Source organism: Nuphar pumila, chromosome 11 (genome assembly GCF_984573655.1).
Source record: "Nuphar pumila chromosome 11, dmNupPumi1.hap1.1, whole genome shotgun sequence".
Taxonomy (NCBI): domain Eukaryota; kingdom Viridiplantae; phylum Streptophyta; class Magnoliopsida; order Nymphaeales; family Nymphaeaceae; genus Nuphar; species Nuphar pumila.
In genome coordinates, this window is record NC_143259.1 from 114,366,544 (window position 1) to 114,382,372 (window position 15,829).

Consider the following 15,829-nt stretch of genomic DNA (forward strand, 5'->3'; position numbering starts at 1 on the left):
GTTCATCCTTTGGAAGAAGATAGACGCTGTTAATCACAGGCGTCAATGGCTCTAGAATTTTGTGAGCTGCGTCGAAGGGGTAAGCCGTCCAGTCATGGTTGCCTGACGCCGTTCATCACCATGGATGAACGGCATCAAAAGAGCGTTTATAGACTATCGTCTAATAAAAAATTCGCTTTACTTCCAAGGACGGACAATGACAACCCAACCACTTCATCATCGTCAGCCACGCGTAGAGAATATTTCGTCCTAATTTAAATCTTTCAAAACGAACTAGGGTTTCACTGTGGGACTCTGGAATATTGTTAGTCCCTGAATCATAAAAGTACCAAACTTTTTTCCCGATTTGTCTACACACTGGTTTTCCTGCGTCTTCCCTTCCTCAACTCAGGCCTTCTCTTTATCTTTTGATCACCTTTTGGGATTCTTTGAGAAGATTTAATGCATCTCTGTGTGATCCAAGAGGGCTTCACTACCGTATTTAATGCTTCTCTTGCATCATCTCCATGAGCCCTGTGGTGGTGTAAATGCGTCTGGTTTGAATCGATTTTTTTGGTCCCCTTTTGGTTACTCTTTTTTTTTTAATGAAAGCAATAGAATATTTAACATAGTTTCCATAGTTTGCCTATTAATCTGTGTTTTCTCTTAGTTTTTGCTTTTGATTTTCTCAGTTTGTGAATAAATCGGTTCGGTTTTAGCACCACCCACATCACCGACGCAGCCATTTCCCCTATTTTCCTTGTGGAAGCCATTTATTCTCTTGCCCACAAACTAGAATGTAGGAAAAATGGGGTTTGTTAAGTGTTTGGTAAGATTGAAGTGAAGATTTGGTGGGGGGTTTACTTCATACTGTAGCTCAAAACTATCATTTTTTTCTCTCATTTCAGGAACTGGTTGCCCCCTTGTATTCACATATTCTTATTGGGGGGTTTTCACTCTTGCTTTTTCTATTCATTTTCGGGAAGTAGCAAAGTGGGTGTTTGCAAGATTTTGGTGGAATGCGGCTTAGAGTACTCTGAGGGAAATTTTGGGAATTGTGTTTCTCGATTTTGTGGAAAATGAGCGGAAAGGAGAGGAAGGTCGGGAACCACCACTGTGGGAAAGCTTTTAGCGATCGGCGATGGCTTTTTCCTTTCACTGCAAGCTCACTCATCACTGTCATCTTGTTCTTCGTCGCCATGTATGCGCTTTTCTCCGACCCGAACTCTGGAAATTCCCTCTCTTTTGATCTGATTTCATTTAGTAGAATGGAGGATTACAGTGGGTATTTTGTGGAATCTGAACTGCTTAAACCAGTGGCCTCAACCCGTGCCTCGGAGGCACCGAGAATCGCCTATCTCATCTCCGGAACTAAGGGTGATGGCCAGCGAATGAGGAGGATTTTGCAGGCTGTTTATCATCCTAGGAATCACTATGTTTTGCATTTGGATCTCGAAGCACCTCCGAGAGAGCGTCTCGAGCTGACCATGTTCGTTAAGGGAGATAACATGTTTCAGGAAGTGAAGAATGTACATGTGATCGCCACTGCAAATTTAGTGACATACAAGGGCCCTACAATGATTGCTTGCACCCTTCATGCTGTAGCGATTTTGCTGAGGGAGAGTAAGAATTGGGACTGGTTCATAAATCTCAGTGCCTCGGATTACCCTCTTGTTCCACAAGATGGTCAGTATTCTGTGCCCTCTAACATGATCTGGTCATTTATGCAACATTATCTGTTCTCTTATGATTTGAAGTAGTTACTACTATGTTGCAATACATGTGTTAATAACATCGTGTGCTCTTTTATATTCTGCTCTGCAAGGAATGCTGGTGCTATATTGTAGTTCTCTCCTTCATATTTTGACTATCTTTTTGTTCTTGTCAAAGTTCTTGCTTTTCCTTCTAATGCTATTATTGTAGATAGTATAGTCTATATCAAGATACAGCTAACCACGGTGACTAACATGATTGATTAGGCTATTGGTTGGAATACCTCATGAATGTGTGTATAGTTGTCGAGCAACACAAATAGGTCATAACACTCTCTGTTTTAATATATTTTGCTTGTTTGTTTATTAGTTTTACCTAGAAAAGCAACAATTTGCTAACAGAAGTTGCCCATTTTCCTAGCATCAAGTGGTGGAGTTTTGCTTTGACAAACTGATGCAACATCAACCAAATTTGTGGAGACACGAGACCAATGGGATTGCAGGATGCGAGCAAGATACCTTGGGTTTATTAAAATAAGTTGATGAAAGTAAAGATTATGCTAGAAAAGTAAATTGTTCATGCTTGTATGCTTAGTGAATTTCTTTACCTGAATGTTTTATTCATTCATAAATCCACTTCATTACAAGTGTTAGGATGATATTAATAGACAAGACAATACATCAACATCTTATCTAAAGAAAACAGGAAAGATCCAGAGAAATCAAAGAATTCTTGAATCAATAAATTTCTTAAGCTTTGAAGACATCCAGACAGTTTGCTATATTACTTCACATCCACCTGCCATATTATCTGTGCAGAGACCATGGCATAATCTCCTACTCTAGAAATATGGGAAGTATTGGAAATGATTATTTTAGCAAAACTATCATACAGTAGTCCTCTCTCATATGAAAGTTCACTTATACAGGGAATTCTAAAGCAGACTGTTACCTGTTGGTACTTGGTAGTTACTTTATTACTTGACTTAAACATGAAATGGATCATGGAGTTTTTGCTGCTGTAATTAGTCCTGACATACTTGTGTAATAGCAGTATTGATTTTTTTGTGTAGATCTACTCCATGTTCTTTCTAATGTGCCAAGGGATCTCAACTTCATCGAGCACACAGTTCCGTTTGGTTGGAAAGAGTAAGTTTGTTTTAAAAACTCATAGCATCTTGATATTGCTGTGTATTTCCAACTATTTTCTCTTTGATCTGTCTCAAGAGTTACTCTTTCAGCAGTAGAATTTATGAATTTTCTGTAGGAATCAAAGAGCGAAACCTATTATTGTTGACCCTGGTCTTTACCTCTCTAAGAAGTCGGAACTGTATTCGACATCTCAGCGTCGGGCTCTTCCAACAGCTTTCAAATTATTTACCGGTAACTTACTTTACGTGGTTGCTCTAGTTGGCTTATGTTTTAGTTTGTTAATTTAATGAACTTTAAACACCAAATTGGGGATTACCTTTAAACAAAGAATACAATATTATTGCAATAATATCATGGTAACATTGTAATACTTTTAGATAGCAAAATATCACAACATTGTCCAATTTAAATTGTTTTCCCTTGAGAGAGAGAGAGAGAGAGAGAGAGAGAGAGAGAGAGAGAGAGAGAGAGAGAGAGAGAGAGATTTCTTCTTCTATTTCTGCTAGTGTGGTATTGAGTTGTGAAATCAAAATCATTTCGAGGTCTTGGAAGTAAAAATTGGTTGAATGAATTTCTTAGGAGTACATTTTTGAAGATATAGTTGTAGCCTCCTATTGGGCAAGGGGGCTAGTACTGGGGCTTTGCTGCCAAACAGGGGGGCAGTCTACAGGCGGTACAGACCCACCTGGAGTGGTCTGACTCCCTGCCTGATTTCCTCATTATCAAAAGAAAAATAGTATGATTCTGTAGCCCAATATGATAAGAGCCCAATGCATTTTGGATAGTTGGGTATGCGAACAGACAAGCTCAGAGAAACTTTTCTTTGGATTATGAGATACAATAGATAATGTTGTGTTATGCACCTAATGAAAATACTAAACATGCACCATTTTGCTGCTATTAGATCTGTTTAGGCAAGTTGATGATGATTCTCCTTCAGCAAGTTAACCTGTCACTTTGGATTTGCTAAGAAGAGCATGACATCTCATAAGGGATCTCAAAGAGAACCAGAATTCTTTGCTTCCAATTATTTTGATGAAGCACTTGTTGAAATTGATGTTGCTTCTGGTCTTGCTTGGTCCCTGCTCCTGGATGGGCATCAATACTTGTTACACATAACCCTTTTCTTTAACCACATATTTTCTTTTTTCAAATCTTTTTGTTTGTGTTAGGGGTTGGGCACATGTTTTACGTAGTGATTTGCACACAGTGTGATGGTTGACAATTCACGTCATAGATGTTTTATATGATCAAACGTCTGCATCGAAACCCATTTGTATAGGGAAAATGTCTCCATGCTAGAGCCAAAGTTTTCACATGACTGGTGTTTTCACCTAAGCTTGTCATTGCAGATCATGTGCAAAAAGCGGGATACTCATGGATTCAGAGATGTCTTTTTTTGGCAAAGATCAGAGACATGATAGGGTTCAAATTTTTGGTAGATATATTCTGGAGTCATGCTTATGGTGGATTATCATGGTGGCCTGCTGTGTCATTTGGATGGTCCATTTCTACACCTGTATCATATTCCAACTTACAAGCAAACTCTACAATAGTTATATCTTTATCCCTTTCTCCCTTTATTATATCTTTGTGAAGTAGGTGGCAGAATCTGGGTCACCAGCTGTATTTGTTCCATCTCAGTAGTAATGGAGCAAAACAAGTCTTTAAATTGATCAAGTTTACCCTTGAAAAAGTGGCAGCTTGTGTAATAGAAGTTGTGAGGGTCAGGAAAGCCAAACATAATATGGCCTGGTGCTTGTATATCAGCCAACAGCCTCCTTGTATGTAATATCTGGGTCTGCCTTAGGCAGATTGAAGCTAATTTGGTTTCTGAACATAGATTCATGTTGAGGACTCCACATAACTAATACAACATAACTCGATCGTCAAAGTACAGGATGCTTAGATCTGACAGTAAATGCTTGGGCTATCTATTGGGATATATTTATCACAATATCTTTGCCTGCTGGATATTCTAAGATTTGAGTTAAATAGATGATCAAGGGCTATTTTATGTGGTGGGTCATAATGGTGCATTCTAGACTATTGATACAGGGTGACCGATCGGAAAATTTGGCAGTGATCTGCATGACAGTCTTACCTTGATCATTCAGTCTCTCCACTACCATTCAACCCTTCTGCTGTTCATGCTCTGATTCTGGCTTTCATTCCCAATTCGAGTCAGGCGGTAGTCTCGATCTGTATGTTACCTGGCCTGCTGCGTCTTTTGTCAGTCCCGCTCTAGTTCAGAAACCACTCTGGAAGAGCCTTCCACTTCGGCAACTAATAACTGTCATTCCAAGCATTCATTCGTAAATTGGATGTCCAGGCATCAAGAACAAAGAATGAAGGTGAGGCCAAGGAACATCCCAAATGGCAGGCTCCTCTATTATTTCTTATTTGGAGTTTCTTTTATGCATCCAATGCCAGATGGATTTTCAAGTGATTCACTTCCCTTTCTCAACTCCTATGTTCTATAGATGCATCGATCTTTCTTTCAGAACCTCCATTTGTTTCATCTTCTAAATTGTGACCATTGGCTCTAAGCAAACCTAACAAATAGCAAATAGGCCATTTTGAACATATTCAATGACTGGGTCTAATTTTGAAGGTCAATCTACCAAAATCCCACACATGTACATGATGAGGTATCATTCATTTATACTACAATCAATCGACTTTATATACACATAAGTAAACGTATTATAACTCTTCCGCATGATGCTATGGGACACTCCCTTATTTGTTTGGATCAAGCACTGAATGTTAGATTTCACCTAACAGATGTGTTTATGATGGTCCGTTGCCTATGTGAGATGAGATTCAATTTTCAAGATGGTGAAACATCTACAGATTACAGTTCATGAAAATAAGCATTCCTTAGAAATGGCCAAAAACTTCATGTTATAGTCTACTTTAATGCAAGAAAATAGTATACACAATGTGCTAAACATGATCTAAAGTCTAGCTTCTACTTTGAGATTAGATTTATATGAATCAAGAGTGCATCACAGTTCAGTGTGACAATATATATATATATATATATATATATAATTGATCATGTTCTTAAAGAATTTTCAAAAACAAAAATAAAATATCATCTTTAATTGAAAATATTGGCAAACCATACTTATGATATATTTCCAGATAACTAACTCTGTAAAGATTTCTTTTCGAAACCTCCAACTTCATGCTTTATTTCTAAGAAGGTGCCAAGGTTCCCTATTTCTCAATTTCTCAAGAGAAACCCTTGCTGATATTGTTGTGAAAACAATATTGGTAGCTAATGTATGTGTGTGCACGCATGCCAAATTCCTTTTGGCTTTTGTATGTTTGTGTGTATGTGCATGTGTGCGAAATTCCTTTTGCATTTAAAACAGACTTAGTCGACCTACCACATAAGTGGATTGCCAATGGTTTACATTAGGCAATCTTTACTTGGTTTGAGTATCTGATCCAACACCATGCAGTTTACATCTCTATGCTTATAGGAGCAATGCAAGAGATGCCTGGTTTGACCATTTTACATACAGTGTATCTAAAACACAAGGGGAATGCCATATATATCAAATTGATAAGGGATACTTCATGTCGATCACTCTAGAACTTCCTACTATTATGAGGTACTGCTCACCTTGTTTTATCTTCTTGCTGGGATGACTACTATCTTGTTTCCTGGTCTCTCATGTAGTTTTAGTTACCTATTCTAAATCCTTTGGCATTTTTTTGGGCAAAAAAATTATACCTTTCCGTTTTTCAGATGTTTTGTTTGATGGTGTGTCAGGTGGGGGGCTTAGTTCCGACTTGGATGAAATTTTAAAATATTTGTTCAGCCAACTTTCTATAGTCCTGTAATTCCAATATAACAATGAGAAATAACACTCTTTCTTTCAAACCACAGCAATAGATTGCTGCTGCCAATTTTTATAATGGAATTCTTTATGCCTAGGGTCTGTGAAGTTTGAAAGTAGCAAAAAAATTGGGCATTTTTCACTGGGTTAATGCAAGTCACCATGTTTCCCTAACTTATGATTTGTACACAGCCTGAATCAGATTGAAGCTTTTGAGGCCCATGTCTTGCATATAGGAAAAATTAACTAAGTCTCTCCTGTAGCGCTTATCCCTCAAGCCATTAAAACAAAATTTTATGCTGCAATTTGCATTTTGCTTCTTTCTATTGTTTCACTGCGAAAGGTGAACTCAGACATTGTTAAAGCATTGTTAGAGTGCAAAATTCAATCTTATGATGTAATTCACATTTAGAATATATTTTTTAGAGTGATGAATTGAAATATTGTTAATGCATTGTTAGAAGATAGCAATTTACAAGCTACCATTTCTCAAGAATTGGAAAAAACAAAATGTGTGCAAGTGCTGCTGTGGCACTTCAGAGAGGGTTGCTTTATTTTACCCTCCTTTTTAGCTTTACACCGTTTTTTTTTTCAGTTCTTTCCATACTTGATGATGTATAGATCTGCTCAACCTGAAATTTCTCTCAACTTGTCGTAAAAATATTTTTATAATAAAACTCTAGGATATGAATTTTAAGTTTTGATGGAAGAAAATCTGCCGCTTCTTTTGGAAATTCCATTCAGGAAGATGATGTCTTTTGTTTATTCTGTTGATTAACACTTAAATTAAATGTTTCCTTAATACTTTTTTACTATTTGTTATGCAGGATCTGCTTGGGTTATGCTGTCTCGGTCCTTCCTCGAATTTTGCATATGGGGTTGGAATAACCTCCCCCGTACCATTCTGATGTACTACACAAACTTCATCTCCTCACCAGAAGGCTATTTTCATACTGTCATCTGCAACTCCAAGGAGTTCTGTAACACTGCAGTAAACCATGACCTGCACTACATTGCGTGGGACAATCCCCCCAAACAACACCCTCTTATCTTGTCTGTTAAGGATTTTGATAATATGGTGAAAAGCGGTGCACCATTTGCTCGCAAGTTTGCTAAGGATGATCCTGTTCTGGACAAGATTGACAGCGACCTCTTGGGTCGATCCCGTGGCCATTTTACTCCTGGTGCATGGTGCGTTGGAAGTTCACAAGATGGAGCTGATGCTTGCAGTGTGAGAGGTCAAGATTCAGAGTTTCGAGTTGGCCAAGGGACTAAGAAACTGGAAGATCTGTTTCACGGCTTAGCAACAAATGTTAGCAGAAACGGGTGCTGTCATGCGGGTATAACATGAAAAACATGGTGCAGACAGGCAGGAAAGACTTCAAAATATTCAACCTCTTGTACTCGGTGGTAAGAACGGAAGTGACATACAAGGGTTACAGTTAGAAACAAAACAACGTGGCAGAAAATGGTAAAGTGACAAAAAGTTGGGATGCAAGGGACTCATATTTCCTTAATGAATGTAAATTACACGAACTTGTTCACTTGTTTCTTTACATCTACATGTTTTCTTCTAAGTTCACCAAGTGAAATACCTCTGGCACTGTTGAGCATAAATATATTACAACATATACTGCGAAGACAGCAAAATGTCGAAGTAAAAATGTGGTAGAACTTACAAAACGGCATCATAACCTCTGTTATTTGGGAGCAGTGATGTGCCAAAACACGGCGTTGGGGATGGAGTTGGCAATTCTAACACTGCATTTGAACACCATTTGCAAGATGTTTTGGCAACTCCATCTCCAACACCACATTTTGGCGGCACATAAAAAGTCTCATCTCAATGCAAAATCAGGGATCTCACGAGGAGGATGACAAAGTTCAAGCATCAATAGCTAGATCTAGGAAAGTTCAGCAGTGACATTGGCAAGAGCACGATATTCAACTTCTGTGCTTGATCCGGCTAGAGCGTGTTGTTTGCAGGCACCCCATAAAAGGAGATTGGAATCAAGGCCGACATCAAAGCTGCCGGTAGACTTGCAATCATTAGGACAAGCTGAGGCCCATATCGAAGTATGTTTGATATAGCACAAGGGCGATGCATGTATTAGCATTCGCGATTGACTGCAAATGCTAAGTCAGAGCAAGTGATAGTAGCATACTGAAGGGCTCTAACAGTGCTGCGATATAGGGTTGGATCCGAAAACTCAGACCCAATGTCTGTCGTGATCTTAATTTACCAGAAGAGGCCTGGTGACAGGTTTAGCTCCAAGCATGCCTGTTTTTTGTAAGAAAGATAAAAATAAATCCCCAGTGTGAGATGTTACTTCAATGCCAAGAAAAAAATGAAGGTCAAGATCCTTAATAGCAAAAAGTTGACCCAGGCATTTAGGAGCACTTACAGTATGATTCAAGTTTTTAGTGATGATAATATCATCAATATAAACTAATAAAAAAATCATGAGGGAGGAGCAATGATAAATAAACAGGGATGGGTTTGATTGTAAGCCCAAAATCCAAATGTCAATAGAAAACTGTTGAGCCATTGAAACCATGCCTTGGGTGCCTCATTTAGGCCATAGAGAGTTTTTTGTAGGCAGCAAACATGGTGAGGAAATCTAGGATTTTGAAAGCCCGGTGGTTGAGACATAAACTTTTTCATATAACTGGCCATGGAGGAAGTCATTGTGTACATATCCAACTGTTGAATTTCTCATCTTTTACTATCAACAATGGAAAGATGGTTGGTGGTTTGACAACCAGCTTGAATGTCTCAAAGTAATCAATGCCATGTTCTTATGTATAACCTTTGGTGACAAGGTGTGCTTTATATCGCTCTAACGTCCTGTCTATTTTGCATTTGATTTTAAAAATCCATTTATACTAACAATATGCGGAGCCTGATAAGGTGGGACCAATGTCCATGTATGATTTTGAAGTAAAGCATGGAATTCATCATTCATCGCAGCCTGCCATCAAGGGGTCTTTGTTGGCTTGGGAAAAGGACGTGGGTTTAGGATGCTGGATAAGTTCGGTAAGGTAGATCATAAGTAGTGGATGGTTGGTACACAACCAGGCTTTAGGTTTGAGGGTGTCATCCTAAAAATAAGCAGTCATGGGATGAGTTCGGATAGAGGCGAGAAGAGGAGGTGGTTCAGATGGCACACTAGCAGATGGACATGGGACAGCACTAACAAGAGAGCCCACATAAGGGAGTTGGAGCTAGGGCTAAGGTCAGGGTCACTAGCAGTTACGGGTTCCTGATTTGAGTCAGCCCGGGAAGAGGTAAGTATAGAGGTCAGACCTGCATCGGAAGATGTGGGAAAAGAGAGAGTCAGAGGTGCTAAGGGAAAGGGTGTCACAGGGGCAGACAAGTGAAGAGGACTCTTGAAAGAGAAAACGACCCTCATCAAAGATAACATGCCCTGAGATACAAATTCTTTTGGTTTGAAAATTCAAGCATCGATAAAATTATCGATGTTGGTTCACATAACCAAGAAAAACTGTTGGAATTATAAGCAACACTCATTGTTTTCTCCCTTCATTTACTTGTCTTGGGAACCCGTTTTACATTAAGGCTATTTGCAATTTTCTATGCAAACTCTTTGGGTTCCTCTCCCATTTATTTCTTTTCCTTGAAAATGTAATAGTCTTTTAGTTTTTCTATGGTAGGAATTTATTATGTAATTAAATTCTGGTTAGGCTTGAATGCTATATATATATAGCAGTCATGTATCCTCATTTTGACAAGTCATTGGATTGTTTTGAAGTCATTTGTAGTCTTTTCCTTTTCTAGCACCATTTATGTGTGTTTTCACTCTAGAGAACAATCTTCTTTTCTAGTTTGCTGTTTTATTTCCAACATAGTGGTATCAGAGGTAGGATGACTTCCAATAGTATGGTTCAACCACAAGTTTCTTGCTTTGCTGGAAAAAATTATAACAAGTGGAGTATTCAAATGAAGGCGCTCTTTGGCTCTCAAGATCTATGGGACATCGTTGAAAGTGACTTCGATGAGATGGACAATGTGGAGGGCATCACTCAACGACAACAAACTGAGTTGAAGGAAAACCGGAAGAAGACCAATAAGGCTTTGTTCTATATTTATCAAGCTGTTGATGAAGCCATTTTCGAAAGGATATCCTCAGCGGAGTCAGCAAAGGTAGCATGGGATACTCTCTATACAACATACAAAGGAGAAGACAAGGTAAAAATGGTGAGACTCCAAACTCTTAGAAGTGAATTTGATTATTTAAGAATGAAAGAATCTGAAACGATTGGAACATTTTTCAATAGAGTCTTCTCCATTGTTAATCAAATGCGAGTAAATGGTGAAAAACTTGAAGATCAAAGAATTGTTGAAAAAATATTAAGGAGCTTAACTCGCAAGTTTGAACATATTGTTGTTGCTATAGAAGAATCCAAAGACTTATCCACCTTGTCCATTGATAGTTTAATGAGATTACTTCAATCCCATGAACTTCATATAAAGCAATTTGATTCTCCTCCAATCGAGCAAGCTTTTCAGACACATCTCTCTATTTGTGGTGGTGCTCGAGGACGAAGAGAAAGAGGAAGAGGATATGAAGGTGGTAGAAATCAAGAAACGAAAGAAGATGATTGTGATTCATCTTATTCTGTGCAAGGAAGAGGTCAAAGTAGAGGTCGAGGTCGTGGTCGCTCTCTCTCACAAGTTCAATGCTTTCATTGTCAGAAGTATGGTCACACCATAAATTTTTGTAGAAAGCGATTGGCAGAAGAAAACCAAAAGGAGGCAACTTTCATGCATGAGAAAAATGAAATTCTTGATGATGATATTATCTTTCTTGCTTGTGATACCAAAGAAGAAACACATGATGAAGTATGGTATATTGATAGTGGTTGTAGTAACCACATGACTGGAAACAAAAATTTATTTTTGGACTTAAATGAAATGGTCCAAACTGAAGTTAGAACGGGTGATGATAATAGGCTTGTGGTCAAGGGACGCGGTGATATTCTTATTAAAACTAACCTTAGAAACAAGCATGTCACTGATGTTTTCTATGTTACAGGCCTCAAACACAATCTTTTGAGTGTTGGGCAACTTATTCTAAAAGGATATGATCTTCATTTTAAAGGAGAAATATGTGAAATTAAGGACAAGAAGAATGCTCTCATAGCCGAGGTGAAAATGACTCAAAACAAAATGTTTCCATTTATATTTCAAAATGTTGCTCTTCCTTGCTTTAATGCTATTAGTAAAGATTCATCATGGTTGTGGCATCTTCGATATGGACATTTTAACTTCAGTTCTTTATCTTTTATGTGCAAAAAATATATGGTCAGAGGCATGCCTAACATTCATCAGCAAGACAAAATTTATGAAGGTTGTGTTCTTGGGAAACATCATAGAGACTCTTTTCCTGTTGGTAAATCTTGGCGAGCATCAAAACCACTTGAGTTGGTTCATTCTAATCTATGTGTCCCTATGTGCACCACATCTATTGGAGGTAATCGCTACTTTTTAACATTCATTGATGACTTCAATCGGAAGACATGGGTTTATTTTCTAAAAGAAAATTTTGAGGTGTTCAAATATTTTAAGCAATTTATGACATTTGTTGAAAAGTAAAGTGATCTCTCTATTAAAGCCTTCTGTACTGATCGTGGGGCTGAATATATGTCAAATGAGTTCGAGAAATTCTTGAAAGAGAAAGGCATCCGTCATCAGAAGACTACTCGGTACACACCTCAACAAAACGACATTGCGGAAAGAAAGAATCACACGATCATGGAGATGGCAAGAAGTATGTTGAAATCTAAAGGTATGCCTAACATATTCTGGGCTGAATCAGTGGCATGTGCTATCTATATTCTTAATTGTGCCCTCACTAAAAGTGTTCAAGATCTAACTCCTCAAGAAGCTTGGAGTGGGCAAAAATCATGTGCTGCTCACTTGAAAGTATTTGACAACATATGTTATTCTCATATTCCCGATAAATGAAGGAACAAGCTTGAAGATAAATCTGAAAAATGTATCCTCGTTGGGTACAGTAAATGCTCAAAGGCTTATAAGCTTTACAATCCAATCACCAAGAAAATTATCATAAGCAGAGATGTAAAATTCAATGAAGAAGAATCTTGGAATTGGGATGGAGAGAATGAAAATAAAAATTCACATTTCATTAATAAGGAGGAGAGTCATGAACCAAGTGGTGATGGAGATACTTCACTCTCCTCTCCATCTACACATTTATCACCATCTTCCTCATCTTCAAGGAGTTCTGAATCTCCTCCTATGAAGACAAAAAGTCTTCAAGAAATTTATGAAACAGCAAGAAGAAATCTTGAGGAAGACTTGGTGAATTTTGCTTTATTTGCGAACGTCGATCCAATTACTTATGAAGAAGCATCTCAAGAAGAGAAGTGAAGAATTTCTATGAATCAAGAAATGGACTCCATTGAAAGAAATCATACTTGGGAGTTGACTGAGCTTCCAAATGGACACAAATCTATTGGCGTCAAGTGGGTATATAAAACAAAATTCAACTCAAATGGAGAAGTTAAAAAATGCAAAGTTCGGCTGATGGTAAAAGGTTACAAGCAAAGGTATGGCATTGATTTTAATGAAGTCTTTGCTCCTGTGGCTCGCCTTGAAACAATTCGCATGGTGTTAGCTTTGGCTGCTCAAAGAAAATGGAAGGTCTTTCAAATGGACGTAAAATCAACATTCTTGAATGGTCTCCTTGAAGAAGAAGTGTATATTGATCAACCTCTGGGTTATGTAAAGAAGAGTGAAGAAAACAAAGTGTGTTGATTAAAGAAGGCTTTATATGGGATGAAACAAGCGCCAAGGGCTTGGCATAGTCGCATTGATGGATACTTCTTGAGGAATGGTTTCAAATGGTGTCCTTTTGAGCATACTCTGTTCATCAAAGAAGGCAATCAAGGGGAGTTCTTAGTCATATGCTTATATGTTGATGAATTAATAATTACCGGCAGTAATGCAACCATGTGTGAAAATTTTAAGAAGGATATGATACACGAATTCGAAATGACTGACATGGGGCTTCTCCATTTTTTTCTGGGCATTGAAGTAAAGCAAGCTGAAGATGGAATATTTATATCTCAAAAAAGGTATGCTGAAAATATATTGAAGAAATTTAGAATGGAGGGTGTCACATCTCTTAATACTCCCATGGAAGTTGGCTTGAAACTTAGCAAAAATGATGGTGAGAGAAAGATCGATGCAACTCTCTATAGAAGCCTTGTTGGTAGTCTTATGTACTTGACTGCTACAAGACTTGATCTTATGTTTGTTGTCAGCATGATTAGCAGATTTATGGAATCTCCTTCTAATATTCATTGGGACATAGGCAAAATAATTTTGAGATATGTGCGTGGCACTATCAATTATGGAATTCATTATAAATGTGTCAAAGATTCAAAATTGGTGGGTTTTTGTGATAGTGATTGGGGTGGAAACAAAGATGATAGTAAAAGCACTCCAGGTTTCATTTTTCATATTGGCTCAGGTGCAATCTCGTGGGCATCGAAGAAGCAAGCAGTTGTGGCTCTCTCCACAACCGAAGCTGAGTATATTTCATTGGCTCTTGCTAGTTGTCAAGCTCTTTGGCTAAGGTGGATTCTTCATGAGCTGAAGCATCCTCAATATGAAAGCACTCTTCTGTTTTGTGACAATAGTTCAGCAATAGCACTCACCAAAAATCCAGTTTTTCATGGCAAAAGCAAGCATATTCGAATCAAGTATCATTTCATTAGAGACTTGGTCAAAGATGGAGATGTCAATGTCAAGTTTTGCAAGACCCAAGACCAAGTGGCTGATATCTTTACAAAAGCATTGAAGAATGAAACTTTCAACAAATTGAGAGAAAAATTTGGTGTTGTCATAGTCTAGCTTAAGAGGGGCTGTTGCAATTATAAGCAAGACTCATCGTTTTCTCCCCTCATTTACTTGTCTTGGGAACCTGTTTTATATTAAGGTTATTTGCAATTTTCTATGCAAACTCTTTGGGTTCCTCTCCCATTTATTTCTTTTCTTTGAAAATGTAATAGTCTTTTAGTTTTTCTATGGTAGAAATTTATTATGTAATTAAATTCTGGTTGGGCTTGAATGCTATATATATAGCAGCCATGTATCCTCATTTTGACAAGTCATTGGATTGTTTTGAAGTCATTTGTAGTCTTCTCCTTTTCTAGCACCATTTTTGTGTGTTTTTACTCTAGAGAACAATCTTCTTCTCTAGTTTGCTGTTTTATTTCCAACAAAAACACATAAATCAGATTTGTAAGAGTTTGTGAGAAAGGTATGGTCTCAAACATGGGAAGCAGGCACATCCAAAAACATGTAGTCTTTATTAAAAACATTATTGTGGGACATTAGCTTTGGCCATGTTGGACGGCACAGTATCCACTACATGCTTGTCTTTTTGTTCAATGGACCCATTTTGTTCACAAGGATGAGGACACAAAATTCGATGTCATCGTATACCACATAATGACAAAAACATAGGTACTCACCTCCCCAATCGTTGTGCAAATATTTAATGCATACGTTTTCAACCAAAACCTTGATTTTTTTACAACACATCAAGCACTTATAATTTATATGTGATCATGTAAATTCATGTGTGCTTAGTGTGAGCATCCCCACATAATATCTAAAACCTCCATTAGACACAACTGGGGATGGTCCCCACACATGAGAGTAGATAACATCCACTGGTGCAGAAATAAAAATACATGTTTTAGCAAACGGAAGATTGACTCTTCCTCTGCTGACAAGCCACATAAATATCATGTAGTTTTTTCTTAGTATATGACAGACCATATTTATTTAAAGTCTAATTGTTCAAAAAGATGGATGGCCAAAATCGTTGATTCCACCAGAGGTTTTTTGACCAAGCAAAACTTCTTTTGGGTCCAACTGCAAGCGAAAAAGACCTTGATCAAGCACCCCTTTGGTTAGGATTCTCCCCCTTCACATAGCACGAATTAGGATGAAACTCAAAATAAGCATTACTATCTTTGACAAACGGGCTCACAGATAATAAGTTTTTAGAGATATCAAGAACATAAGAATATTTCTCAACGGAAAAAATGAATTGGAACCAAATATTTTTGAGA

The 15,829-nt window shown here is 37.8% G+C and overlaps 1 protein-coding gene across 3 annotated transcripts; it reads left to right on the forward strand.

Annotated features, from left to right (window-relative positions):
- The first annotated feature begins 299 nt into the window (after nt 1-299).
- Nucleotides 300-8,241, forward strand: LOC149822940 (beta-glucuronosyltransferase GlcAT14B-like). 3 transcript variants are annotated; one of them, XM_089981332.1, is made up of 5 exons: nt 300-808; nt 888-1,665; nt 2,765-2,840; nt 2,959-3,074; nt 7,525-8,241. In XM_089981332.1, the coding sequence occupies exons 2-5, from the start codon at nt 1,059-1,061 to the stop codon at nt 8,046-8,048; spliced, it is 1,323 nt and encodes a 440-aa protein (XP_089837458.1). In that variant the 5' UTR covers nt 300-808; nt 888-1,058; the 3' UTR covers nt 8,049-8,241. The 3 variants fall into 3 exon arrangements, with proteins under 3 accessions (XP_089837458.1, XP_089837457.1, XP_089837459.1); XM_089981331.1 differs by having other exon boundaries at nt 300-536; nt 672-1,665; XM_089981333.1 differs by having other exon boundaries at nt 300-536.
- The last annotated feature ends 7,588 nt before the right edge of the window (nt 8,242-15,829 follow it).

Bases quoted from the DNA above. Each gene is read 5' to 3' on its own strand.
- LOC149822940 (XM_089981332.1), top strand. From the start codon at position 1,059: ATGAGCGGAAAGGAGAGGAAGGTCGGGAACCACCACTGTGGGAAAGCT. The intron at 2,841-2,958 runs GTAAGTTTGTTT...AATTTTCTGTAG, and splicing joins GTTCCGTTTGGTTGGAAAGA to GAATCAAAGAGCGAAACCTA. The intron at 3,075-7,524 runs GTAACTTACTTT...TTTGTTATGCAG, and splicing joins AGCTTTCAAATTATTTACCG to GATCTGCTTGGGTTATGCTG.